Source organism: Phytophthora sojae (assembly GCF_000149755.1).
Source record: "Phytophthora sojae unplaced genomic scaffold PHYSOscaffold_3, whole genome shotgun sequence".
NCBI classification, from domain to species: Eukaryota; Oomycota; class Peronosporomycetes; order Peronosporales; family Peronosporaceae; genus Phytophthora; species Phytophthora sojae.
The window spans coordinates 8,405,551-8,430,997 of NW_009258117.1; the positions used below are offsets into that span (position 1 = coordinate 8,405,551).

General features: G+C 51.1%; 7 protein-coding genes across 7 annotated transcripts; 3 read left to right on the plus strand and 4 right to left on the minus strand.

Annotated features, from left to right (window-relative positions):
• Window positions 1-2,569: 2,569 nt before the first annotated feature.
• On the plus strand, window positions 2,570-10,118 carry PHYSODRAFT_391199 (hypothetical protein; the record flags this gene model as incomplete). The annotated part of the gene is made up of 5 exons (XM_009526407.1): window positions 2,570-2,663; window positions 4,331-4,414; window positions 6,084-6,167; window positions 8,278-8,361; window positions 10,030-10,118. Coding segments are annotated over 5 exons (435 nt in total), but the record flags the coding sequence as incomplete, so codon positions are not given.
• Window positions 10,119-11,299: 1,181 nt separating this feature from the next.
• On the plus strand, window positions 11,300-11,896 carry PHYSODRAFT_493832 (hypothetical protein; the record flags this gene model as incomplete). Its single annotated transcript, XM_009526408.1, has 1 exon — window positions 11,300-11,896. A coding segment is annotated over one exon (597 nt), but the record flags the coding sequence as incomplete, so codon positions are not given.
• A 2,810-nt stretch (window positions 11,897-14,706) lies between these two features.
• Window positions 14,707-15,207, plus strand: PHYSODRAFT_380162 (hypothetical protein; the record flags this gene model as incomplete). Its single annotated transcript, XM_009526409.1, has 1 exon — window positions 14,707-15,207. A coding segment is annotated over one exon (501 nt), but the record flags the coding sequence as incomplete, so codon positions are not given.
• A 2,215-nt stretch (window positions 15,208-17,422) lies between these two features.
• On the minus strand, window positions 17,423-18,161 carry PHYSODRAFT_490553 (hypothetical protein; the record flags this gene model as incomplete). Its single annotated transcript, XM_009526410.1, has 2 exons — window positions 17,423-17,606; window positions 17,851-18,161. Coding segments are annotated over 2 exons (495 nt in total), but the record flags the coding sequence as incomplete, so codon positions are not given.
• A 1,219-nt stretch (window positions 18,162-19,380) lies between these two features.
• Window positions 19,381-19,902, minus strand: PHYSODRAFT_377206 (hypothetical protein; the record flags this gene model as incomplete). The annotated part of the gene is made up of 1 exon (XM_009526411.1): window positions 19,381-19,902. A coding segment is annotated over one exon (522 nt), but the record flags the coding sequence as incomplete, so codon positions are not given.
• A 42-nt stretch (window positions 19,903-19,944) lies between these two features.
• PHYSODRAFT_489075 (hypothetical protein) lies at window positions 19,945-20,565 on the minus strand (the record flags this gene model as incomplete). The annotated part of the gene is made up of 1 exon (XM_009526412.1): window positions 19,945-20,565. One exon carries the CDS (start codon window positions 20,563-20,565, stop codon window positions 19,945-19,947), a length of 621 nt encoding a protein of 206 aa, XP_009524707.1.
• Window positions 20,566-23,371: 2,806 nt separating this feature from the next.
• On the minus strand, window positions 23,372-24,558 carry PHYSODRAFT_329870 (hypothetical protein; the record flags this gene model as incomplete). The annotated part of the gene is made up of 4 exons (XM_009526413.1): window positions 23,372-23,712; window positions 23,781-23,974; window positions 24,043-24,251; window positions 24,412-24,558. The coding sequence occupies 4 exons, from the start codon at window positions 24,556-24,558 to the stop codon at window positions 23,372-23,374; spliced, it is 891 nt and encodes a 296-aa protein (XP_009524708.1).
• Window positions 24,559-25,447: the final 889 nt, after the last annotated feature.

Genomic DNA, 25,447 nt, shown 5'->3' on the forward strand with positions numbered 1-25,447 from the left:
ACCAGACATGTCTTCGAATCCAAGGCCTGAAATATAATCGCCCTCGCGCTCACGGTGTCGACGAGCACGTTTGTTGGTTTGCTTCGTCTCGTATTCAGTATGTGAAATACAAAAGTGCAGTTCGCTAACGAACACGCTGCTACTACATAAACTGCACAGTAGGCAAATACTACTTTCTGTGCTATTTGGTGCAGTTTTGGGGATATTCAATATATCCAGAGCAAACAAATCAGCGGCTGCTATCGCGCAGCTGCGTAAGATAAACTTACCTTCGGACTGGCTGGTAAGATAAATTCGTTTTTAGAAAAAAAATCAGTGGCCTCCTGTCGCCAGTCCAAAATCCTCTCTCCTCCCCCGCAGGCCGCAAGCGATCAGGTCCTGACCCCGTGGCATGGTGCGTACGCGTGAGTTAGTTCATGTATTCCCTGCTTAAGACTAACCTGTACGTATCCATACTCTATGTCAGGCCCCGGACGAACGACATAGCTGCCGATGGAGCTCGCGATGTGCATCCAGAAGCTCCTCTCGAGATGGTCACTGTGAATGCAACACCCAGCCAAGCAAGCTCAGCCCAAGCTCCTCCCACCACCAATCCACCCCCACTCACGCCACCAGAAGAAGCAGAAGTAGCAGAGCGGATACGGCTTCGGGCGAAGAAGCGACAGCAGCAAGAAAACACAGTGCCGAAGTATAGACGCTCCCTCCACGCTGCCAAACTGACGAGGATCGGCCCCGAAACGCTGAAGCGGACCCGGCAGACAGTCAATCCCGTGCCGATCAAGCTGAGCGTTGGGAGTCCCGCCTGGCCCGTCATCTGGCAGCTGACAACGAGGACGAAAGTGAAAGTGAAGCAGCGCTAGCGGAAGTATTGGCGCAGCTTGAGGAAGAGGATGAGGCGAACCAAAAGTCTGTCCAGTGCGAGGACAAGGAATCGGAAAGTCAAGGCGGTGTGGAAGATGTACCAGTCGTCGGTGGCTACTTGGAAGGATTTCCTATGTACTGGTCGTCGTGGAAAAGTTTCTAAGAAGCGTTCGACGGGTTCCAAGAGGCTACGTACCAGCATAAAGTCGCAACCCATGCACGTGTATTCAGTCTGATAAATGTATCAAGATAGTCTAATATCGACATGCCTGACGCTGCCTGACTTAATTCCTTCCTCCCGACAAAGCCGTCAACGCTAGCGACATCGACGTTTAGACTTTCCTTTAGATCCACGTATTGGTGCCTGCGCGTTGTTTGTCACGGAAATGGTAGCTTGACCTGACGCCCTCCGTTGGTCAGGCGTGTAGCCATCAAGCTGTTCCGCAAAGAACGTTGGTACTGGCGGCACTCGAATATATAGAGGAATATCTTGGTCGTCCGCAATCTGTCCGGCTGTAGTTGGTGGTAACGTGTTCGTTAAGCCAGCGCCGATTGCAATTCCTGAGTTAACCATCGGCAACTCGTCATCGAGGCGAGCGCGCTCACGACGATGCTCCACGCACATTCCGCGGCTTCCTGGGCGGGGATGCAACAGAAGATACGATGCCTCGTCATCACCAGACATGTCTTCGAATCCAAGGCCTGAAATATAATCGCCCTCACGCTCACGGTGTCGACGAGCACGTTTGTTGGTTTGCTTCGTCTCGTATTCAGTATGTGAAATACAAAAGTGCAGTTCGCTAACGAACACGCTGCTACTACATAAACTGCACAGTAGGCAAATACTACTTTCTGTGCTATTTGGTGCAGTTTTGGGGATATTCAATATATCCAGAGCAAACAAATCAGCGGCTGCTATCGCGCAGCTGGGTAAGATAAACTTACCTTCGGACTGGCTGGTAAGATAAATTCGTTTTTAGAAAAAAAATCAGTGGCCTCCTGTCGCCAGTCCAAAATCCTCTCTCCTCCCCCGCAGGCCGCAAGCGATCAGGTCCTGACCCCGTGGCATGGTGCGTACGCGTGAGTTAGTTCATGTATTCCCTGTTTAAGACTAACCTGTACGTATCCATACTCTATGTCAGGCCCCGGACGAACGACATAGCTGCCGATGGAGCTCGCGATGTGCATCCAGAAGCTCCTCTCGAGATGGTCACTGTGAATGCAACACCCAGCCAAGCAAGCTCAGCCCAAGCTCCTCCCACCACCAATCCACCCCCACTCACGCCACCAGAAGAAGCAGAAGTAGCAGAGCGGATACGGCTTCGGGCGAAGAAGCGACAGCAGCAAGAAAACACAGTGCCGAAGTATAGACGCTCCCCCCACGCTGCCAAACTGACGAGGATCGGCCCCGAAACGCTGAAGCGGACCCGGCAGACAGTCAATCCCGTGCTGATCAAGCTGAGCGTTGGGAGTCCCGCCTGGCCCGTCATCTGGCAGCTGACAACGAGGACGAAAGTGAAAGTGAAGCAGCGCTAGCGGAAGTATTGGCGCAGCTTGAGGAAGAGGATGAAGATGAGTCTCCGGACAATAGTGACGATTCGGACTACAACGACGATCGACGAACACCTGAGGGCGATGACGATGGAGACTCCTGTGACGGTATTGGACGCGCTAGTGACATCGATTCCGCTGCGAATAGTGTGCCGACACCGAAGAAGTACCAAAACCCAAAGAGGCATCAAACCCTGAAGGCGCACCAAACAGCGAAGAAGCACCAAAACCCGAAGGCGAACCAAAAGTCTGTCCAGTGCGAGGACAAGGAATCGGAAAGTCAAGGCGGTGTGGAAGATGTACCAGTCGTCGGTGGCTACTTGGAAGGATTTCCTATGTACTGGTCGTCGTGGAAAAGTTTCTAAGAAGCGTTCGACGGGTTCCAAGAGGCTACGTACCAGCATAAAGTCGCAACCCATGCACGTGTATTCAGTCTGATAAATGTATCAAGATAGTCTAATATCGACATGCCTGACGCTGCCTGACTTAATTCCTTCCTCCCGACAAAGCCGTCAACGCTAGCGACATCGACGTTTAGACTTTCCTTTAGATCCACGTATTGGTGCCTGCGCGTTGTTTGTCACGGAAATAGTAGCTTGACCTGACGCCCTCCGTTGGTCAGGCGTGTAGCCATCAAGCTGTTCCGCAAAGAACGTTGGTACTGGCGGCACTCGAATATATAGAGGAATATCTTGGTCGTCCGCAATCTGTCCGGCTGTAGTTGGTGGTAACGTGTTCGTTAAGCCAGCGCCGATTGCAATTCCTGAGTTAACCATCGGCAACTCGTCATCGAGGCGAGCGCGCTCACGACGATGCTCCACGCACATTCCGCGGCTTCCTGGGCGGGGATGCAACAGAAGATACGATGCCTCGTCATCACCAGACATGTCTTCGAATCCAAGGCCTGAAATATAATCGCCCTCACGCTCACGGTGTCGACGAGCACGTTTGTTGGTTTGCTTCGTCTCGTATTCAGTATGTGAAATACAAAAGTGCAGTTCGCTAACGAACACGCTGCTACTACATAAACTGCACAGTAGGCAAATACTACTTTCTGTGCTATTTGGTGCAGTTTTGGGGATATTCAATATATCCAGAGCAAACAAATCAGCGGCTGCTATCGCGCAGCTGCGTAAGATAAACTTACCTTCGGACTGGCTGGTAAGATAAATTCGTTTTTAGAAAAAAATCAGTGGCCTCCTGTCGCCAGTCCAAATCCTCTCTCCTCCCCCGCAGGCCGCAAGCGATCAGGTCCTGACCCCGTGGCATGGTGCGTACGCGTGAGTTAGTTCATGTATTCCCTGCTTAAGACTAACCTGTACGTATCCATACTCTATGTCAGGCCCCGGACGAACGACATAGCTGCCGATGGAGCTCGCGATGTGCATCCAGAAGCTCCTCTCGAGATGGTCACTGTGAATGCAACACCCAGCCAAGCAAGCTCAGCCCAAGCTCCTCCCACCACCAATCCACCCCCACTCACGCCACCAGAAGAAGCAGAAGTAGCAGAGCGGATACGGCTTCGGGCGAAGAAGCGACAGCAGCAAGAAAACACAGTGCCGAAGTATAGACGCTCCCTCCACGCTGCCAAACTGACGAGGATCGGCCCCGAAACGCTGAAGCGGACCCGGCAGACAGTCAATCCCGTGCTGATCAAGCTGAGCGTTGGGAGTCCCGCCTGGCCCGTCATCTGGCAGCTGACAACGAGGACGAAAGTGAAAGTGAAGCAGCGCTAGCGGAAGTATTGGCGCAGCTTGAGGAAGAGGATGAAGATGAGTCTCCGGACAATAGTGACGATTCGGACTACAACGACGATCGACGAACACCTGAGGGCGATGACGATGGAGACTCCTGTGACGGTATTGGACGCGCTAGTGACATCGATTCCGCTGCGAATAGTGTGCCGACACCGAAGAAGTACCAAAACCCAAAGAGGCATCAAACCCTGAAGGCGCACCAAACAGCGAAGAAGCACCAAAACCCGAAGGCGAACCAAAAGTCTGTCCAGTGCGAGGACAAGGAATCGGAAAGTCAAGGCGGTGTGGAAGATGTACCAGTCGTCGGTGGCTACTTGGAAGGATTTCCTATGTACTGGTCGTCGTGGAAAAGTTTCTAAGAAGCGTTCGACGGGTTCCAAGAGGCTACGTACCAGCATAAAGTCGCAACCCATGCACGTGTATTCAGTCTGATAAATGTATCAAGATAGTCTAATATCGACATGCCTGACGCTGCCTGACTTAATTCCTTCCTCCCGACAAAGCCGTCAACGCTAGCGACATCGACGTTTAGACTTTCCTTTAGATCCACGTATTGGTGCCTGCGCGTTGTTTGTCACGGAAATAGTAGCTTGACCTGACGCCCTCCGTTGGTCAGGCGTGTAGCCATCAAGCTGTTCCGCAAAGAACGTTGGTACTGGCGGCACTCGAATATATAGAGGAATATCTTGGTCGTCCGCAATCTGTCCGGCTGTAGTTGGTGGTAACGTGTTCGTTAAGCCAGCGCCGATTGCAATTCCTGAGTTAACCATCGGCAACTCGTCATCGAGGCGAGCGCGCTCACGACGATGCTCCACGCACATTCCGCGGCTTCCTGGGCGGGGATGCAACAGAAGATACGATGCCTCGTCATCACCAGACATGTCTTCGAATCCAAGGCCTGAAATATAATCGCCCTCGCGCTCACGGTGTCGACGAGCACGTTTCTTGGTTTGCTTCGTCTCGTATTCAGTATCTGAAATACAAAAGTGCAGTTCGCTAACAAACACGCTGCTACTACATAAACTGCACAGTAGGCAAATACTACTTTCTGTGCTATTTGGTGCAGTTTTGGGGATATTCAATATATCCAGAGCAAACAAATCAGCGGCTGCTATCGCGCAGCTGGGTAAGATAAACTTACCTTCGGACTGGCTGGTAAGATAAATTCGTTTTTAGAAAAAAAATCAGTGGCCTCCTGTCGCCAGTCCAAAATCCTCTCTCCTCCCCCGCAGGCCGCAAGCGATCAGGTCCTGACCCCGTGGCATGGTGCGTACGCGTGAGTTAGTTCATGTATTCCCTGCTTAAGACTAACCTGTACGTATCCATACTCTATGTCAGGCCCCGGACGAACGACATAGCTGCCGATGGAGCTCGCGATGTGCATCCAGAAGCTCCTCTCGAGATGGTCACTGTGAATGCAACACCCAGCCAAGCAAGCTCAGCCCAAGCTCCTCCCACCACCAATCCACCCCCACTCACGCCACCAGAAGAAGCAGAAGTAGCAGAGCGGATACGGCTTCGGGCGAAGAAGCGACAGCAGCAAGAAAACACAGTGCCGAAGTATAGACGCTCCCCCCACGCTGCCAAACTGACGAGGATCGGCCCCGAAACGCTGAAGCGGACCCGGCAGACAGTCAATCCCGTGCTGATCAAGCTGAGCGTTGGGAGTCCCGCCTGGCCCGTCATCTGGCAGCTGACAACGAGGACGAAAGTGAAAGTGAAGCAGCGCTAGCGGAAGTATTGGCGCAGCTTGAGGAAGAGGATGAAGATGAGTCTCCGGACAATAGTGACGATTCGGACTACAACGACGATCGACGAACACCTGAGGGCGATGACGATGGAGACTCCTGTGACGGTATTGGACGCGCTAGTGACATCGATTCCGCTGCGAATAGTGTGCCGACACCGAAGAAGTACCAAAACCCAAAGAGGCATCAAACCCTGAAGGCGCACCAAACAGCGAAGAAGCACCAAAACCCGAAGGCGAACCAAAAGTCTGTCCAGTGCGAGGACAAGGAATCGGAAAGTCAAGGCGGTGTGGAAGATGTACCAGTCGTCGGTGGCTACTTGGAAGGATTTCCTATGTACTGGTCGTCGTGGAAAAGTTTCTAAGAAGCGTTCGACGGGTTCCAAGAGGCTACGTACCAGCATAAAGTCGCAACCCATGCACGTGTATTCAGTCTGATAAATGTATCAAGATAGTCTAATATCGACATGCCTGACGCTGCCTGACTTAATTCCTTCCTCCCGACAAAGCCGTCAACGCTAGCGACATCGACGTTTAGACTTTCCTTTAGATCCACGTATTGGTGCCTGCGCGTTGTTTGTCACGGAAATGGTAGCTTGACCTGACGCCCTCCGTTGGTCAGGCGTGTAGCCATCAAGCTGTTCCGCAAAGAACGTTGGTACTGGCGGCACTCGAATATATAGAGGAATATCTTGGTCGTCCGCAATCTGTCCGGCTGTAGTTGGTGGTAACGTGTTCGTTAAGCCAGCGCCGATTGCAATTCCTGAGTTAACCATCGGCAACTCGTCATCGAGGCGAGCGCGCTCACGACGATGCTCCACGCACATTCCGCGGCTGTACCAGCATAAAGTCGCAACCCATGCACGTGTATTCAGTCTGATAAATGTATCAAGATAGTCTAATATCGACATGCCTGACGCTGCCTGACTTAATTCCTTCCTCCCGACAAAGCCGTCAACGCTAGCGACATCGACGTTTAGACTTTCCTTTAGATCCACGTATTGGTGCCTGCGCGTTGTTTGTCACGGAAATAGTAGCTTGACCTGACGCCCTCCGTTGGTCAGGCGTGTAGCCATCAAGCTGTTCCGCAAAGAACGTTGGTACTGGCGGCACTCGAATATATAGAGGAATATCTTGGTCGTCCGCAATCTGTCCGGCTGTAGTTGGTGGTAACGTGTTCGTTAAGCCAGCGCCGATTGCAATTCCTGAGTTAACCATCGGCAACTCGTCATCGAGGCGAGCGCGCTCACGACGATGCTCCACGCACATTCCGCGGCTTCCTGGGCGGGGATGCAACAGAAGATACGATGCCTCGTCATCACCAGACATGTCTTCGAATCCAAGGCCTGAAATATAATCGCCCTCGCGCTCACGGTGTCGACGAGCACGTTTGTTGGTTTGCTTCGTCTCGTATTCAGTATGTGAAATACAAAAGTGCAGTTCGCTAACGAACACGCTGCTACTACATAAACTGCACAGTAGGCAAATACTACTTTCTGTGCTATTTGGTGCAGTTTTGGGGATATTCAATATATCCAGAGCAAACAAATCAGCGGCTGCTATCGCGCAGCTGCGTAAGATAAACTTACCTTCGGACTGGCTGGTAAGATAAATTCGTTTTTAGAAAAAAATCAGTGGCCTCCTGTCGCCAGTCCAAAATCCTCTCTCCTCCCCCGCAGGCCGCAAGCGATCAGGTCCTGACCCCGTGGCATGGTGCGTACGCGTGAGTTAGTTCATGTATTCCCTGTTTAAGACTAACCTGTACGTATCCATACTCTATGTCAGGCCCCGGACGAACGACATAGCTGCCGATGGAGCTCGCGATGTGCATCCAGAAGCTCCTCTCGAGATGGTCACTGTGAATGCAACACCCAGCCAAGCAAGCTCAGCCCAAGCTCCTCCCACCACCAATCCACCCCCACTCACGCCACCAGAAGAAGCAGAAGTAGCAGAGCGGATACGGCTTCGGGCGAAGAAGCGACAGCAGCAAGAAAACACAGTGCCGAAGTATAGACGCTCCCCCCACGCTGCCAAACTGACGAGGATCGGCCCCGAAACGCTGAAGCGGACCCGGCAGACAGTCAATCCCGTGTCGATCAAGCTGAGCGTTGGGAGTCCCGCCTGGCCCGTCATCTGGCAGCTGACAACGAGGACGAAAGTGAAAGTGAAGCAGCGCTAGCGGAAGTATTGGCGCAGCTTGAGGAAGAGGATGAAGATGAGTCTCCGGACAATAGTGACGATTCGGACTACAACGACGATCGACGAACACCTGAGGGCGATGACGATGGAGACTCCTGTGACGGTATTGGACGCGCTAGTGACATCGATTCCGCTGCGAATAGTGTGCCGACACCGAAGAAGTACCAAAACCCAAAGAGGCATCAAACCCTGAAGGCGCACCAAACAGCGAAGAAGCACCAAAACCCGAAGGCGAACCAAAAGTCTGTCCAGTGCGAGGACAAGGAATCGGAAAGTCAAGGCGGTGTGGAAGATGTACCAGTCGTCGGTGGCTACTTGGAAGGATTTCCTATGTACTGGTCGTCGTGGAAAAGTTTCTAAGAAGCGTTCGACGGGTTCCAAGAGGCTACGTACCAGCATAAAGTCGCAACCCATGCACGTGTATTCAGTCTGATAAATGTATCAAGATAGTCTAATATCGACATGCCTGACGCTGCCTGACTTAATTCCTTCCTCCCGACAAAGCCGTCAACGCTAGCGACATCGACGTTTAGACTTTCCTTTAGATCCACGTATTGGTGCCTGCGCGTTGTTTGTCACGGAAATAGTAGCTTGACCTGACGCCCTCCGTTGGTCAGGCGTGTAGCCATCAAGCTGTTCCGCAAAGAACGTTGGTACTGGCGGCACTCGAATATATAGAGGAATATCTTGGTCGTCCGCAATCTGTCCGGCTGTAGTTGGTGGTAACGTGTTCGTTAAGCCAGCGCCGATTGCAATTCCTGAGTTAACCATCGGCAACTCGTCATCGAGGCGAGCGCGCTCACGACGATGCTCCACGCACATTCCGCGGCTTCCTGGGCGGGGATGCAACAGAAGATACGATGCCTCGTCATCACCAGACATGTCTTCGAATCCAAGGCCTGAAATATAATCGCCCTCGCGCTCACGGTGTCGACGAGCACGTTTGTTGGTTTGCTTCGTCTCGTATTCAGTATGTGAAATACAAAAGTGCAGTTCGCTAACGAACACGCTGCTACTACATAAACTGCACAGTAGGCAAATACTACTTTCTGTGCTATTTGGTGCAGTTTTGGGGATATTCAATATATCCAGAGCAAACAAATCAGCGGCTGCTACCGCGCAGCTGCGTAAGATAAACTTACCTTCGGACTGGCTGGTAAGATAAATTCGTTTTTAGAAAAAAATCAGTGGCCTCCTGTCGCCAGTCCAAAATCCTCTCTCCTCCCCCGCAGGCCGCAAGCGATCAGGTCCTGACCCCGTGGCATGGTGCGTACGCGTGAGTTAGTTCATGTATTCCCTGCTTAAGACTAACCTGTACGTATCCATACTCTATGTCAGGCCCCGGACGAACGACATAGCTGCCGATGGAGCTCGCGATGTGCATCCAGAAGCTCCTCTCGAGATGGTCACTGTGAATGCAACACCCAGCCAAGCAAGCTCAGCCCAAGCTCCTCCCACCACCAATCCACCCCCACTCACGCCACCAGAAGAAGCAGAAGTAGCAGAGCGGATACGGCTTCGGGCGAAGAAGCGACAGCAGCAAGAAAACACAGTGCCGAAGTATAGACGCTCCCCCCACGCTGCCAAACTGACGAGGATCGGCCCCGAAACGCTGAAGCGGACCCGGCAGACAGTCAATCCCGTGCTGATCAAGCTGAGCGTTGGGAGTCCCGCCTGGCCCGTCATCTGGCAGCTGACAACGAGGACGAAAGTGAAAGTGAAGCAGCGCTAGCGGAAGTATTGGCGCAGCTTGAGGAAGAGGATGAAGATGAGTCTCCGGACAATAGTGACGATTCGGACTACAACGACGATCGACGAACACCTGAGGGCGATGACGATGGAGACTCCTGTGACGGTATTGGACGCGCTAGTGACATCGATTCCGCTGCGAATAGTGTGCCGACACCGAAGAAGTACCAAAACCCAAAGAGGCATCAAACCCTGAAGGCGCACCAAACAGCGAAGAAGCACCAAAACCCGAAGGCGAACCAAAAGTCTGTCCAGTGCGAGGACAAGGAATCGGAAAGTCAAGGCGGTGTGGAAGATGTACCAGTCGTCGGTGGCTACTTGGAAGGATTTCCTATGTACTGGTCGTCGTGGAAAAGTTTCTAAGAAGCGTTCGACGAGTTCCAAGAGGCTACGTACCAGCGCTTCCCGTCCCGCACAAGTACCTGCACTCATGGTATTCCGTACGAGAGTCATGGAGAAGGCTTGCGGCAGCATGACGCCGTCCGTGTTGTGGCGTGTACTGCTCGTGTCAACGCACGGGATTGTAGTCGACCGAGTGGTATTGGATTTCATATCGTTGTGAATGCAACGGGAACGCACAGCCATTCTCTCACCGAACATCAGTGGTATAACTACGCTGAGAACAGACGCGTCTTGGATCCGGAGATACGCCGCGATGTGACAGTCATGAGCAAGGCGGGGGCCAAGCCACGCGGGATATTAGCGTATCTTCGAGCCAAAACAGGTTGGTGTTTTTGGTGTGTATTCTGTATATTGCACGAAACACTAATAGAATTTGGTTTGGTGTTCTATAAAGGCAAGCGAACGATTCTACGAGACGTGCACAACATGATCCAGGACGCTAATAAGTGCTTTAATGGAGGTCGATCGGATGCGGAGCGCGCTGTCTCCGTGCTGGACGAATTCTGCGAGATGAACACTGGAAATGTGGCGGAGTTCGTCATTGACAAGGAGACCAACGTGGTGCAAGTGATAACGATCCAGTCAGCGCGGCAGAAGCGTATCTTTGCAGCTTTCCCCGGGGTGTTCTGGTCGACTCGACTCATAACAGCAACGCGAACCGTTATAAGCTGTTTAGTTTCGCAGTCCACGACGTCTTCGGCCGGGTGGGTAAATGCTTTCAGGCTCTAACCAAAAATGTACTTAACATTTGTATAATTTTCTGTGTGGTTTATTTTCTTAGGGTCAATTCGTGCAACACGCATTGGTGCGGACGGAAGAGAAACCGAACTTGGCTCTTGCTGTCGCAGCATTCAAAAAGCACAACCGTGAGTGGTCCAAGATCCGTGTTGTGATGTCCGATATGGCACTGCATGAGAAGGAGGTGCTGTTGGAAGGATGGCCGAATGCGCGCCAGCTACTATGTCGTTAGCACGTCGAAACGTGGTTGAAGAAACAGTGCTCCAGACTGGGAGACGTCGGGCCTACAGAAACGAAGGGACTCAAGTCAATTATGAAAGGATTGGTGTATGCGGCATCTCAGGAGCACTATGACGACCTGAAGAAGGCTCTGCTCGGGACAGTCGGGAATAACGAAGAAAACCTGCTCTACAAAAGTTTTATGAAGCACTGGGATACGACTACTGCCGAGTGGGTGATGTTCAAGCGTGGTGACGTCCCACACCTGATGAACAACACGAACAACCGTCTGGAATCGAAATGGGGCCGCCTCAAAGAGGTTATTGACGGTAGTTTCACTGTTGATAAGCTCCTCTCCATGCTGATAACAATGCAAGACTACGCTGAAGAATGCTACCTGGCTGACGTCCATCGTGTCAGCAGTCGCCCTCCCATTGCTGAAGATCCTGAGTTAACTGCAGTGGCCATGCAGCTCAGCAACTACGCCTTCGAGATGGTGGCCCATCAGTACAGATTGGCTGTCGGACCTCAGGTCTGTTACGACATGGAGACGACACCAGATGGCAAGGCGATAGTGACAAATCCAGCGACAGGCAACTCGCACATTGTAGATGCTCGGGTGAGATTTTGGTTCAATTTTGGTGGTTTGGTAAATTTTCGGTGCTGTGACTAACGCTGGGTTTTGTTCTACCAACAGCTTGCTGCATGCGACTGTATATTCAGGCAGACCTGTTTGCTCCCGTTCCGCCATGTCATGTATGTCCGTGCTAAGTCTAACTACGAGACGGTAGTTCCGCCAATGGTTCGTTTCGCTACCCGTTGGATCGTCCAAAGTCCAGCTAACAACATCGATGGGGGGTCTGTACTGACGGGGGATTAAACCGCATCAACTGCCCTCCCCGCCGTGCCCCACGAGCACTATCCAGCGACGCGAAGTACAGCCAAGGCAAACATATTACAGAGAAGATCATCGGATGTCCTCTCGATCCAGCCGTCTACCACACACAAACTGGCAATGCAGTGGCTTACGGGTTTCTACGACGCGCCACATACTGGCAAACTGGAGGAGTTCACTGGCCAAGATTTGTGTGCAACAAGCGGCTTCAACGCGCTGTCTCAAGTTGACAGAGGCTACGTACACCGTCTTAGGGTCGAACGGGGTACAGTCTTCGCCAGTCTTACACAGTCGTACCCAGTCTTCCGTCATGTTTGGTGGATAGCCTCACCATGTGTTGGATAGCCTAGACGTATGTTTGTCAGGTTTCAGCCCAAAGACCGAGCGTGTTTGCGTAGATACTTCTGCTCAACGTCGAGCACGGTGAGTGAAGGTCGCAGCAAAGGCCCTCAGCTTGCCTAAGTCCCTACATACATACATTCGGGTGCAAGTGTCATACGGTCACAAGATAACCACACTTGCATTCGTAAGAGACAATGCTGCTGGTTTCATTGACTTAATAATGTGGGTAAGGAACCTGCATCAGAAAAACTGCATCGACACATTTGTATTTCCTTCCATTCCGAAGCACAGGCGCAACCAGCTTGCTTTCACAATACTGGTATCTTGTAAGGGGAGCTCAATGAGCTATACTACTACTTAGTACCTCAGCTAGAAAGATACATAGTTAGCCTCGCTGCGATACGCTCTCAGTGTTATGCCTCCAGTCTGCACGGATCGTAGCTTTTGCGTTATGCCTACGTCAGCTGTAAGTCAAACATGATGTCAATAGCCTTAAAATTGAAAACGAAACTACTATTTGGGCACTTTATCGGTCTGTTTTGCTAGATGTAGTCGCCTTCCACAACTTTACTTAACGTCACACGCTCCGTCGTGCTCAAAGCTCAGTTTACTCGTATTCGTCGTCGCGAGGTACAGTCACACACTGTGCCACAATCTTAGTCTTCTGCACACACTCGTGCCAACCCAAACGTAGCTTTTCACGAAGGTCCCAGGATGCCAAGTCTCCTCATTTCCATATTCTCTTACTCGAGTTTGGCGCTGTAGTGACGAACAAACTGTCCAAAACAAACATGAGTCAGAGCCTTATATCCGCAGGACTGTACTGTACACGCGTACACAGTCCAAGAATGTACCACAACTCAAAACAAACCTTGTGCTTCCGTTTTAGACCGCGTTACAGCTCGACGAGGGGGGTCATCAGAACGTTCACACGTGGCAGATGTCGAGGCTTGTTTCCGCATCCACAAAGTTGGCGCGACTGCCGCGTCCTCTCGCCTGCATGCTCGTCCGGAACGCTTCTGGGAGTCCTTCTTCAATCTATCGCCTGGTCATACACCTGAGCTTCCTGAATGTTTCGCGGTCTTCACGGCGGGCGCATACGCAAGTAACTCTCGTGATCGGGGGAGCCTCGGCCTGGGGTGCTTGCGCGTGAGGACTCTGATTTATAAATGAAAATGAAAAAGGGGGGAGCCACTCAATCTCCCAGCAAGGAGTGATGGTCTCATGACCTGGTCCTTGACCATCTGTGATGACTAGGGGATACATAGTACCACTGTCACCATATTATGAAGACTGGGTACGTAGCCATTCTCGTCTCAAGTCTCTTCGGTTGGTGGTGTGACAGCATCGCAGCTTTCTTTTGCTGAGATGAGCAGCGCGCCCGAAGACGAGTCGATGTGCGATGTGACGGCAGGGCCGGACCTTGAAGAAAAGGCCCCTGTCCCAGTAGCCGTACCACCGGAATCGACTAATCACCAGACGACTATCGCACCGTCTCAGCATGAGAATACTATAGGTCGAAGTCCAGCGGATCCTATCACCTTAGCATCGCCACCGAAGCGTAAGGGATTGACGCGGAGTGCGGAGAAGCACGAAGCGTCGACCGGAGAGCTGCAAGTTGCAAACTAGATCCGGTTGCGCATCTCAGATGGGAGAAAGGCGCGTGCCGATAAGCTCTCGGACATGGCGATTCTTAAAGGCCCGTACAGCAGACGCACCACCATGTCGTTCATCGAAAGGTTGAGCTTCCCATCCGTGGAAGTGGCTGGGAAGCTCGACGTTCGTTGCTTCAACATTGGGCAGCCCGTCCCAGTGATTAAGACGATTCCTCAACTGGAGAAGATCGAGGAGGCCATAGAAGCAATCGAAAACAAGAGCAACAAGGCGCTGCTTGCTCGGTGGGAGGACTATGGGTTTGCCACGTACGGGCAATTGACGCTCACGAGTGATCAAGGCACGAAACAACTTCAAGATAGTCAAAGATGCGATGAAGTGGATTGACTCCTTGGCGTTTCGAGTTGCCAGTATTGTACCGCCGTTCAAAGACATGGAGGACGCGACTAAGGTAAGATTTCCTTGCACCGAAAGTATACCAAAAGTATACTAAAACACCAAACTTACTGATGTGCTTTGTGTTTAGGTGGACCATAAGCAAGCAGTAGACGAGCTGAACCTAGGGCGGTGGTACGTTGGCCGACATGAACAAAATGGCTGTGAATTCTTGGATTTTTGAGAGAAGCTCTGGCTCTATCATCGGCGGCCTATTGGCACTCCAATCCGAGTATTTGGATGTTGTCATTGTCAACCCTCGCTTTCACGACTTTGATGATGCTGATCAGAAGATGCGCACAGCAAAAGGATATGGCGCTGTGAAGGCCAGGGCCAAGTTCGTCATCAGCGTGATTAACTTGAGGCACCACTGGGGTGCATTTTTCGTGAATACGGAGACGAAGATCTGCTACCTGTTTGACCCCATGCAGCTGACTAGCAATTTAGTCGCGCTGAAGGAAGCAGTTCTCACTGTGGTTGAGAAGATGCTGGACATGACCGACCAACTGGACTACCACGTCATTGCCCACTGCCAGCAGAGGGATGCTACGTCGTGTGGCATTTGGTGCTTGGTGGTGTTGGAACTACTACTGTTTGGTGCAACTCCTGAAACCTGGTCTGACTACTGGAAGGGCTCTCTGTACGAAGTTGTAGGCTACTTGAGGTTGCGCTACCTTCGGAAGGTGATTAGCTTGCAGCTTCAGCAGCCCCAGCAGGTTTAGTAGGCACCCTAACTTCAATACATATATTTGGTACTTGATTTTTGTGTCAGACCAAAACACCAAAGTCATACCGAAACTAAGGGGCTTAGAGTTTTTTTTGTTAGCGTTTGTGGTAGTTGAAAGTAGACGCCACTCCAAAATTTTGAATATTAATGTACCTGTTATTTTCCAATACTATAATTAAGTGCTCCTATAGGTACTCATCTGTCACAGAAGTTGCTGTGGAAGAGAGCATTGGCTAGGATGAATGGCCACTATAATCTATGCTGATACAACGCACAGGAATACGTAAATTACTGGCTCCCCGTAATATATTCTTGTAGACTAGATTTTGTGTCCGGCAAAGACACATTATTTGAAGCTATCATTTAATAACACTTTCTGTAGCAGCAACACGATCCGTTCGCTAAAGCCGTGATAGATCATGTCACGACTTACACGCGGCAAACCTTGCGCTTTATCCTTCACGTTCTGGCGGACGTGGAACCAACACATCAGAATGACTGCTGCAGGCAGTTCCGCAACACATGAACCAAACTGAGCATCGTCTTTATCGGTCATCACGTATCGTGGAGCGAAACTTTGTGCGAATTGCTCTAACAGCACTCGCTTCACAAATTTCAAACACCAGATAATATCTTCAGTTCGCCGCTGGGACGAACAGTAGTATACCACCGGAAAATACTTTCCGCAGCAGTCAGACACGCCAAGAACGACAACCGAGTGTCGTTTGTTCACAGAATTGTGTGTGCTGTCAACGTGGAGCAGTGTAGGGCACACTCCATCTTGCTGAACCGACACGTACGTCTGTAACAAGGCGTAACAGGTTATACCAAGCCTCATTGGTTCGGTATCAAAGTCTTCTCCTATAAGAGGTACTCGCTCACCTTCTTTTATCTCGTAGTCACAGAGAACCAACAAGTCGTCAGGTCTCCGGTCGCATTGGTCTGAATCGTACATGGCTTTCTTGCAGAACTCAATGACTGGTCGGGTAGAGTCATCGCGATTCTTCGAGCGCCAGCGCTTAACGTAGTTTTTGACTTGGTCCTGCTCGGGTGAAGGTCCTCGAAAATCACCGGCCTTAACTTGTCACGGATGAGAGAAAATAGGACGTATGGAAGCACGGCTGAGTCCTCTGCTAACTTGGCTCCAATGTAAGATTTCATTTCTGCTGTGAGAATAGCGTCCCTTGGAGATGCGAGAACCGAGTTATCCATGGCGTGAGCACCCTCGACAAAAACGACCGCCGCATAGTTCACCACACAACATAGGATTTTGTAGCGGCTGCGGCACTTGGCTAGACTATCCTTGCATCGTGACGAGCTACATTCCGTCACAATATACCGCATGTCATGAGACAAGGCAACAAGATCGGTCTCTGCACGGGCAGCATGACCAACTCTACAGTTCGTAAGATTGCTTTTCCTTTTGGCGAAACTTGGCATAGTGGACATGAACTTTTCCCACGCGTCTCATTGGATTTCTGCATTTGGTGGGGTAGTCCAAATCATCGTCCAAGGAGGACGTCGACTTCTACTCGCGTTACCCTAAAGAAAAAAATGTAAATAAAGTCACACAGATTGATGGTTAGTGAACATTTTCAAATAAGCAATAGCTTGGACAGTGAATACCTCGTCGCCTAGCCGTTCTCCGCCACCTTGCCGCTCTTCGTCGGCTTGTAGCCCCCCGCCACCTTGCCGTTCCTCCTCGACGGCGTGCCATCCGCACCTTCACACGAACGTTGATCTACACCGTTGCAGCAAAGTACAGACTGATACCGACTGGATAGCCCGTGATATTTCTATCGGGGGGCGCATGAATGCCAAGATTAGGACTCGGCACTTCGCCGAGTTCTAGTTGCAGTGCAACTCGGCACCCCGCCGATTTTAGATTCTATATGTAACTCGGCACAGCGCCGAGTTATCCCCCAAGTGTAACTCGGCACACCAACCCCTCGGTGTTGGCGTCCAAATCGTCGGTGGTTCCGCCCCCCAACTCGGCACATGGCGGACCCTTACTTTTCGGTGCTGACGTCCATTTTTTCGGTGTTCTCGACCAGTGCTCGGACATTACAATAAAGTAATGGATGCCCAAAGTCCTACAACAATAGTAACGAAATGGTGAAAGCGCATACAATAATAAATAACTACTCAATAGGTATTTTATTTAGCTAGAGCTGCCATTACCGCAACTAATCATCAGCATCAGCAACATCAATGCCCATTAGAGTGTGGGCATCCCAGTACTTACGGTTTGTACGCAAAAACTCGATCATCTCAAAGTTGATAGGGAGGAGAGACGAGCGCTGCAGCGTCATCACAAGTTTGCACTGCGAGACGAGTCTCTCGCAGCGGTTACTGGTCGGTGGAATTGCCCTGACGAGAGGGCTGTAGCGTGGCCCAGCCTCCGCAGGGACATCGTCGGAGTGCAGCAGCGCGGTTGCGAAGTCTTCGGCACCGCTGCGTGCTGGCGGCGGGTACGTTCGCCGCAGAGCTGAGCTCAAACGGCGCCACCGCGTCTAGATCTTCTAGGGTCAGCTCGGCTTCGCGCTTCCCAGCAATCTAGTGCAACATACAGCAACATTAGTATTAAGCGCAACATTAGCAAAACACCCGCAACATGATTACCTTTACAACAGCGCTCTCAAACACCGAAGAGTGAATGATGTTGGCATCTGGTGACAGCAACGAACTTGTAATGGGGAACATCTCCGCCATCTTGTCGAAGCGGACGCGCACGGCGCCTATGCTGAGGGTGTCTTCCTGGAGCTTCTTGCATACGCTGTTGATGGTCTTGAGGGTCTCCGTCAGCGCGACTATCCGGCGATGAGCAGCTGGCTTTGGTACTAGGTCGTACACGGCGTCCACGCGCTTGATCTCATCGCGGATGCGCACGTACTGTTCCAGCATCGTGAACGTCGAGCTCCACCGCGGAGCAGCGTACAATATACCTCACAAAGGTAGTGCAGCCATGCTCGAGATTTGCTCCAGCTGTCAGGAGGATGTACTAAGTTAGATGAACTTGAGAGGGAAAATGTCGTAAGGCGGAAGGATGTATCCAGGCATCATTAGCTCAAACTCAGAATATTTCCATTTTTGTTCAACCTTTGCGAATTTTGTGAGCTCGCGGCTTTTATTGGTCCGACCTCTGCAGATTCTCCGGGGAGATGTAGTTGGTGACTCGCGTCAACCGTGAGTGGCATGGCTACATACCATGAAATATCCGACTGTTGGACCTATCGGACCTGTACCAAAACTAGGGTACCCCATACTCTAAAACAAATATTATTAGATTATGTTTTTGTTCTGGACTACACACTGAATATATTTTTGCCTCAATGCATTTCAGGCTTTGCGTGTGGACGGAGATGGCTGAGAGCACCGGCGGCGGCAGGACTGCGGCGGCAGGGAGGCGGCTGAGCGGCAGGCCTTACGAAGGACAGGCGGAGCGGAGGGACGGATGGCGAGACGAGGGCGGCGCCAGGACCGACGGCGAAGGACTGTGGTGGTAGGATGGCGGAGGGCAGGACGGCGGCACCAGGTTGGACGGCGAAGGACCGCGGCGGCAGGGAGGTGGCAGGACGGTGGCGGGGCGGTGGCTTCTGGTGACACGGGTGGGCGGGGCCCTAAGTTGCTTGCCTGACATAGTGACCGGCAGGCTGCCCGTTGAGTGAGCGCCTGCAAGCTGCGGCACGCCCTCCTGTAGCCCCCCCCCCCCGCGGCCTGCCGAAACAGCCGCCGCCACCACTGCCGCCGTCGTGAAGACCCCGCGAGTGTTGGTGCCCTACCCGGCAGGGCTGGCGGCGTGCTGCTCGCCGCGAGAGCACCCAGCACAATTGGCGTCGTGCGGTCTGCACGATGGCGGCCACGTAGCATTGTTATGAGTTTCTTTGATATAATATACGTATATTTAATACGTTTTCTTAACCATTAATGTACACGTCTGGCGGCTCGCCTTTCGCGCATGTACGCTCATTGAGCATTGGCTCATACATCGGTGCCACGACGTCGAGATGCTCATGACAACATATGTACCAGAATTATGGTACAGGTCCGATAAGGTCGGATAAATGAAAATATTTGTGTGATACGCTTATATCATAGAATTGGTATGGTGGTCAGCTATCTGTACGCGTAGGTAGTCCAGCCAACTGCCTCGCAACTGTGTCTTGAACGGCCGATTCCAAGCCACGTCAGCTGGCTGGCAAACGTAAGTGTAGCGAGGTGGTACCTTGAAAAACAGGACATTAATCGAAGCAGCGTAGTCCTTGACCTCGTCGGTCCAGTGCCCAGAAAAATCGTCCCAGAGCAGCAGAAACTTTTCTTCGATATTGCTCCTGTGTCCAAAATGATAGTCTAAAAACTGGAGTGAGATTTGGGCATTCCCCCAGGCCGAGGGGTTTCCGTAGATCTGGCAGGTATGCTTCTTTTGAAGGCGCGAGATCTCCTCCCACAAACGCGTACTGAATCCATGACGCTTCTCATCGTTGGCATCCTGGATGTGATCATGGCGCGACGTACCCGTCTTAAACACAATGAAAGGCTCTCGCTTGTTTCCATGCCAGTCTGCCAGGAGCATTGCCGTCGCTCTGTCTTTATCTTTACCGCTACACTTGACCCAGACAGTCTTCTCTCCTCGAGTGGTGATCGTCTTGCGGGGCAGATATTCAAAGAAAACAGCTACAATACTCAATAATAATGTTAGCATAGGCGCTCATTTTGCCGACCTTCGACGTTGCGTACCTGTCTGGTCCGCGTTGAAAACTTTTGTGATATTGTGCTGGCATATCGCATGTCGGACTTCTTCGAGGAACTTCACCCGGGCTGCTTCGGCGTCGGTGGGCGTGGTTTGGCCTTGTCGGGTTCGCGCGCGTATAGAGCGCAGAAAGCGATGTCTCCACGAGTAGGACGCGCTGAACACGTCGAGGGAAATTCCATTATCTGCAGCTACCTCTAACGCCTTGAGCTCGGGCATCTTCTCCGATACAGAGCAGCCTTCTTTCCGCATGGTGTTCAGCCACAAGACTATATCTCTCTCAGCGTCCGCTGATAGAATCGTTGCATCACCACTCCTGCGGAAGTTTTGTAGGTGTTCCTTACCATCGTCATACACCTTTTTAATGAAGCCGGCTTGTTTCTTCCACTTGGAAATTTGCTTCTGCTTCTTGTTTCGTTCCGCCTTCGAGATCGATGGGTAGAGCTCGTCAATTACTGCGCCTACTTCGGCTCCTTTCGCCAGTTTGTCGAGGGCTTTGAGCTTGTGCGTGTAATCGACTGGAATGCGAGTGTACGTCCTCTGCCCCCGGCCATTGCCAGTCGTACGAGGTCGAGTCATCGCCGACACTATTGAAGAGTGAGACGCGATAGCATCCCGCTACAGCAAGCCTATAATTAGTCGCTCGGGGCTCAGATTTAGGTGATTGCCTAACCCAAACATATGCTAAAAAAATGCGTCACGATTGGCCAAAACAAAAGTTCGCATAGGAAAGGAGTTCGCTTAGGACAGGAGCAATACGGTACACATATTTTGCGTCTGCCTCCGACCCGATACGTCCGATAGCGTCGGATATCGGACCTCCCTAACCCTAACAAAATTTATTGGACGAAACCTCGACGTAGCCAAAAATAAAATAACAATCTGTAATTGGCTGTTAATGGGCATACAATAAATAAGTAAGGTCGGATAAGTCGTCATATTCAGCCATACGCTGCCGTCAATGCAGCGGGTGATACAAGTGCCGGGCTGAAAGGAACGAGACTCGGTCCAAACCAAACATGTTTTTGGACAAGAGCAAACACTTTTGGGACACGACCAAACACATTAAGACAAAACCAAAATCAAACATCTGTGCAAAGCAGAAACAAACAGATTCAGGGCAAAACCAAACAAAAAATCGGGCACAACCAAACATCCTACACTCGGTTAGCTGGCTGCAAAATAATAACGTTAGTGTAGTTTGCCTAACGTTAGGCACACCAGTCAGCATAGAGCACTGGCACTTACTATAATGCACTTATTATACACGTACCGTAGTTAGCTTGTGCGCACTGTTCATTATACGAATTTCAAATACTGTTAGCTACAATTTATCTCGATACAGATAGAATATCTTGTCTATTATGTACATCGTTTTTGTATTTACTGTCCGGACAGTTGCTAGGTCGATTGCAGCTGGTTGATCTAACTAATATTTTACATGACAACCCTACTGAGTTATACGATGTTTCATCTTTTCCACCTACTTAGTCGTGATAACATTTCTCTATGCCTACTACTTGACATTGAATATATATGAGGAGCATGCGCCGACATAACAATCGGGCCCGTTCGGCGATCCATGCTTGTGCAGCTCAACCGTGTAACTAGATAGCCGAGCTACAAAAATCCGAGTGTGGAAATGGCCTTAATTTTTTTGTAAAAGAAATCGGTGGGGAAAATCGTAGGCGTTGCACCATTTGCAAAATACACTGTGTCTGCAAACCCGATAGCTTTATTGCGCAACAGAAAAAATGGAGTATCTTAATTACACATAAGTACTATTGGTAGTGCACTAACTTGCTGGAAACTGTGCCCTTCTCGCTGCGAACTGAAGGCAAGTAAGTTGTAATAACGGGCGGTCGTAAATGCAAAGTAGTAGGAATTCCATAGCTATACTACTAGTAGTTGAGTACATGTATCGATGTTCCTGGGGGCTATCTAAGTAACAAGGTTATCTTCGCTCAGCAAGGTGTAAGCCAAGCTTTCCTCGGTTACGTACAACACAGCTCACAGCTTGGAAATGCAGCAACATCCTGCGGAACCAAGGTTTAATACCTACTTACTTAGAAAACTCGAAATCTAGACTATGTTGAGAGTAGTTTTCTTACTTAATGAGCAGTTATATGCCGGTTTTCCTCCTAACAAAGCTCGACGCACCATGCAAATGTTTCCCAGTTAGTATTCACGGATGCGAGCACAGCGGCGATCAGTCAAACCATTCAGCAGAGCCAAGGCGACTGTAGTCTCCATCAAATTTGGTTGAAAACGAGATAAAAAGCATGATATTACTGCTGTCGTTATGAATCAAGTTGCTTTTATAAAGTAACCCCTGCACGTTGTTGCGTCTTGGTTCCCGTCGAGTACGGACGGCGCCCACTCGAAAGCTTGATCAAGGTAGCGAGATGAGTAGGTAGATGTGGCTGCGCTCAATAAACTGATTTACTCAGATTATTATACAAATCCGCACAAAATAAATTGACGTTGGTTAGATTATTATGAATACTTGCGCACAATAATTTGACTTTGGTCAGATTATTATGAATACTTGCGCACAATAATTTGACTTTGGTCAGATTATTATGAACACCTGCGCACAATAAACTGACTTTGGTCAGATTATTATGAACACCTGCGCACAATAAACTGACTTTGGCAGATTGTTGTGGACAAATAGTCAGTTTATTGTGCACAAAAAGGTACCTTCGTTGCACGGGAGAGCGCACCTTTTGATGCGGATAGGCGCTTTCTTAGCCCGTCTACTGCACTTGTGTTTAGTTTTGATCTTTAGCCCGTCTACTGCACTTGTGTTTGGTTTTGATCTCTTTAGATTTCGATCGTGTCCCAAACGCGTATTGATCGTGTACTTTACGAAAGGAACCGGCGATGGCGACGGGGGCTGCACGGGCTCCAGTCTGGGCTTGCAGGTTTACGGCCGCGTAATGTACACGATCAAAACGCGTTTGGGACACGATCAAAATGTAAAAGAGATCAAAACCAAACACATGTGCAGTAGACGGGGCAAGGAAAGCGCCTATCCAGGGAGCCGTCGTTCAACCGCCAGGGAAAGGAACTATCGAAGTGCATATCGTAGGCATTTGAGTATCTAAGACATGCTCTATTTTTAGCAGGTGTAGCCACTTTCGAGAACTCATGCTGCCCAATTCTGTAGCACCATCGATTGCGCTTGCAGCTTGTCTCACAGCTTCTTCAGGTGGCACCGTCGGGGCTGCTACAGGGGACAACGGTGTAAGTAAGAGCTGATGAATGTAGGAAGAGCTGGCGAAGGTGAGATGCACATAGCTTTAACCCAGCAAGACTAGCAGTACAAACATTTGATTGAATTGAAATGGTAGTTATCCAAGGCACCTCAGTTGGTCTTTTGCTAAGCATTTCTGGTTACTTGGGTCAGCAGTGACGCCCTCGCCGACTCTGCGCTTGAACTGTTGAACGACCCAATCGTTAGCAGTCGCATCACGTCCATGAGCGCTCGCGGCTGGTGGTTCTCGATGTAGCACTTTACCTTGCCCAGATAGTACAGCATATAAATGCCGCAATCGACCCGGTTGGCTTGACGCGGCTTACTTACATACACAAATGAGCTGTTCTTGAACGTCCCCGCCGCACCAGAGTGTCGTGCCTGGAAAACCCACTTGAGCACCGCAAACAGGTAGTCCGGTTCGTGCACACCGGCGACAGAGTTCACGTGGTAGAAAACCATTTCACCTGTTGGAGAACGCTCGACAACAAGTAAACTCCAGTGTTCGTCCAGATTTACGGGCAACAAAAAATACCGGAAGGTTTCCCAAGCCATGTCATGTCACCCGTGATTTCCGTCGCGCTACGCACCCTCTCTGTCCGGCGCTCGTAGGCGAACACGATCTCTGCGAAAACGGCAGCTAGAACCGGAAACACGAGTCCTTCGGTTCTCTTGGCGAAACGGGAGACACAGTAGTCCACGACGGTGCCCATCACCATATTCCCCGCCCTGATGCTTGTTAAGTCTTCCGCAAACAAAGGCACGGAAATGGTGACGGGCCTCATGTCACCACCCACTGCCACAGGAACGGAGACTGGTACGCGAGGGTCCTGACGGCGCCTGAATGCGTATCCAGCAGCGCCTGATCCAGTCGCTTGAGGCGCCGATGTCCTGCCGCCATGGCGCTTGACTGGGAACTGGCCGAGACATCGTCTGATTCGGAACTGGACTCTTCAACTGAAGGATTCGTGAGCTGATTGGTCGTCGGGTCCTTGGTCGGCGGGTCCTGATTGGTCGGCGGACCCCGGAGCTTGAGCTGATTGGTCGGCGGGCTCTGAAGTTGATTCTTCGCCTGGCTCGCTGGTCTTGGCCTCACTGTCCGCCGCAGTGCGCTCAGCAACCGTAGCCCTGTTGGTCGTTGGTTGGTTGGATTATCTCGCAGCTACCTGTGCGCTTTCTCGGAGAGCCGCACGAGCCGGCGCCGTCTTCACGTTCTTGGGGTTGTAGCGGCCCATGAACCGCCGCACACGCGTGTGCTGGGTGCGTTCCCTCAGCTTTGCAAACACGGGGATTTTGAGACAGAATTTCATCATCTCGGCGAACGTGGCTGCATTCTTCTCACGTAGGCACCCATCATTGAAGGTTAGTAAATCAAACTCATACGGAGCAAACCTATATTTGCACCCCCCCCCCCCTCCTTTGATACGGTAGCGAGCGTTGGCACCTGGTGGAGGCTCGGGCATGTTCCAGTATTTTTTTCCAGCTTAACAGCGTGGGTTTGAGAACACCCAGAATCCTCACAGCTTCAGCAGTGCTCCACCCGTGACGCTTCCAACGCTGGACAGCCTCCCATTGCTCCAGCACTAACGTCTTCTTCCCCGTGTCGTCGGTTGGGAGGAGGGGAGGGGGGGTTGAGGGGGGAGAGAGGGGGGAGCGAGAAACCCGGAATGCGCGGATCTCAACCGCAAATCCTGATATATGAACCGGCCCGATTGATGTGAACCGTGCGTACGGTTCACCGGTGAACCGGCCCGCAAGTATTCACAATAAAATGGCTGGGTCAGATTACTCTGCGCAAGTATTCACGATAAAAAGACTGGGTCAGATTGCGGAGAACAGTGGCCCGACTAATGGTTAGATCAAGCTTAGACAACTGCATATTACAGTGAGGGTTAAGATGGAGTTCATTCCTTGTGAATACATATTCATGCCGATTGCTAGAGCAGTCCCACTACCAATTTCTACAATCAATTGTCTTCACTGCGGTGTCAATTGAGAAGGTACTGGATCTCTAAGGCGCACCGAGCTAACGGGGGTCGTCCTAGCCTCCGCGGTTCCCACACGTCCTTGCTCACTGTCCATAGCATTCTCATTCAGTATTCGCTGAGAGAAGCCACCGTGATTCCGAGGTGATTGCACACGATAGAGCAACTCACGTGCTGGCGTCACTTGGGGTTGCACGTTAAATCCATAGTCTTGGTT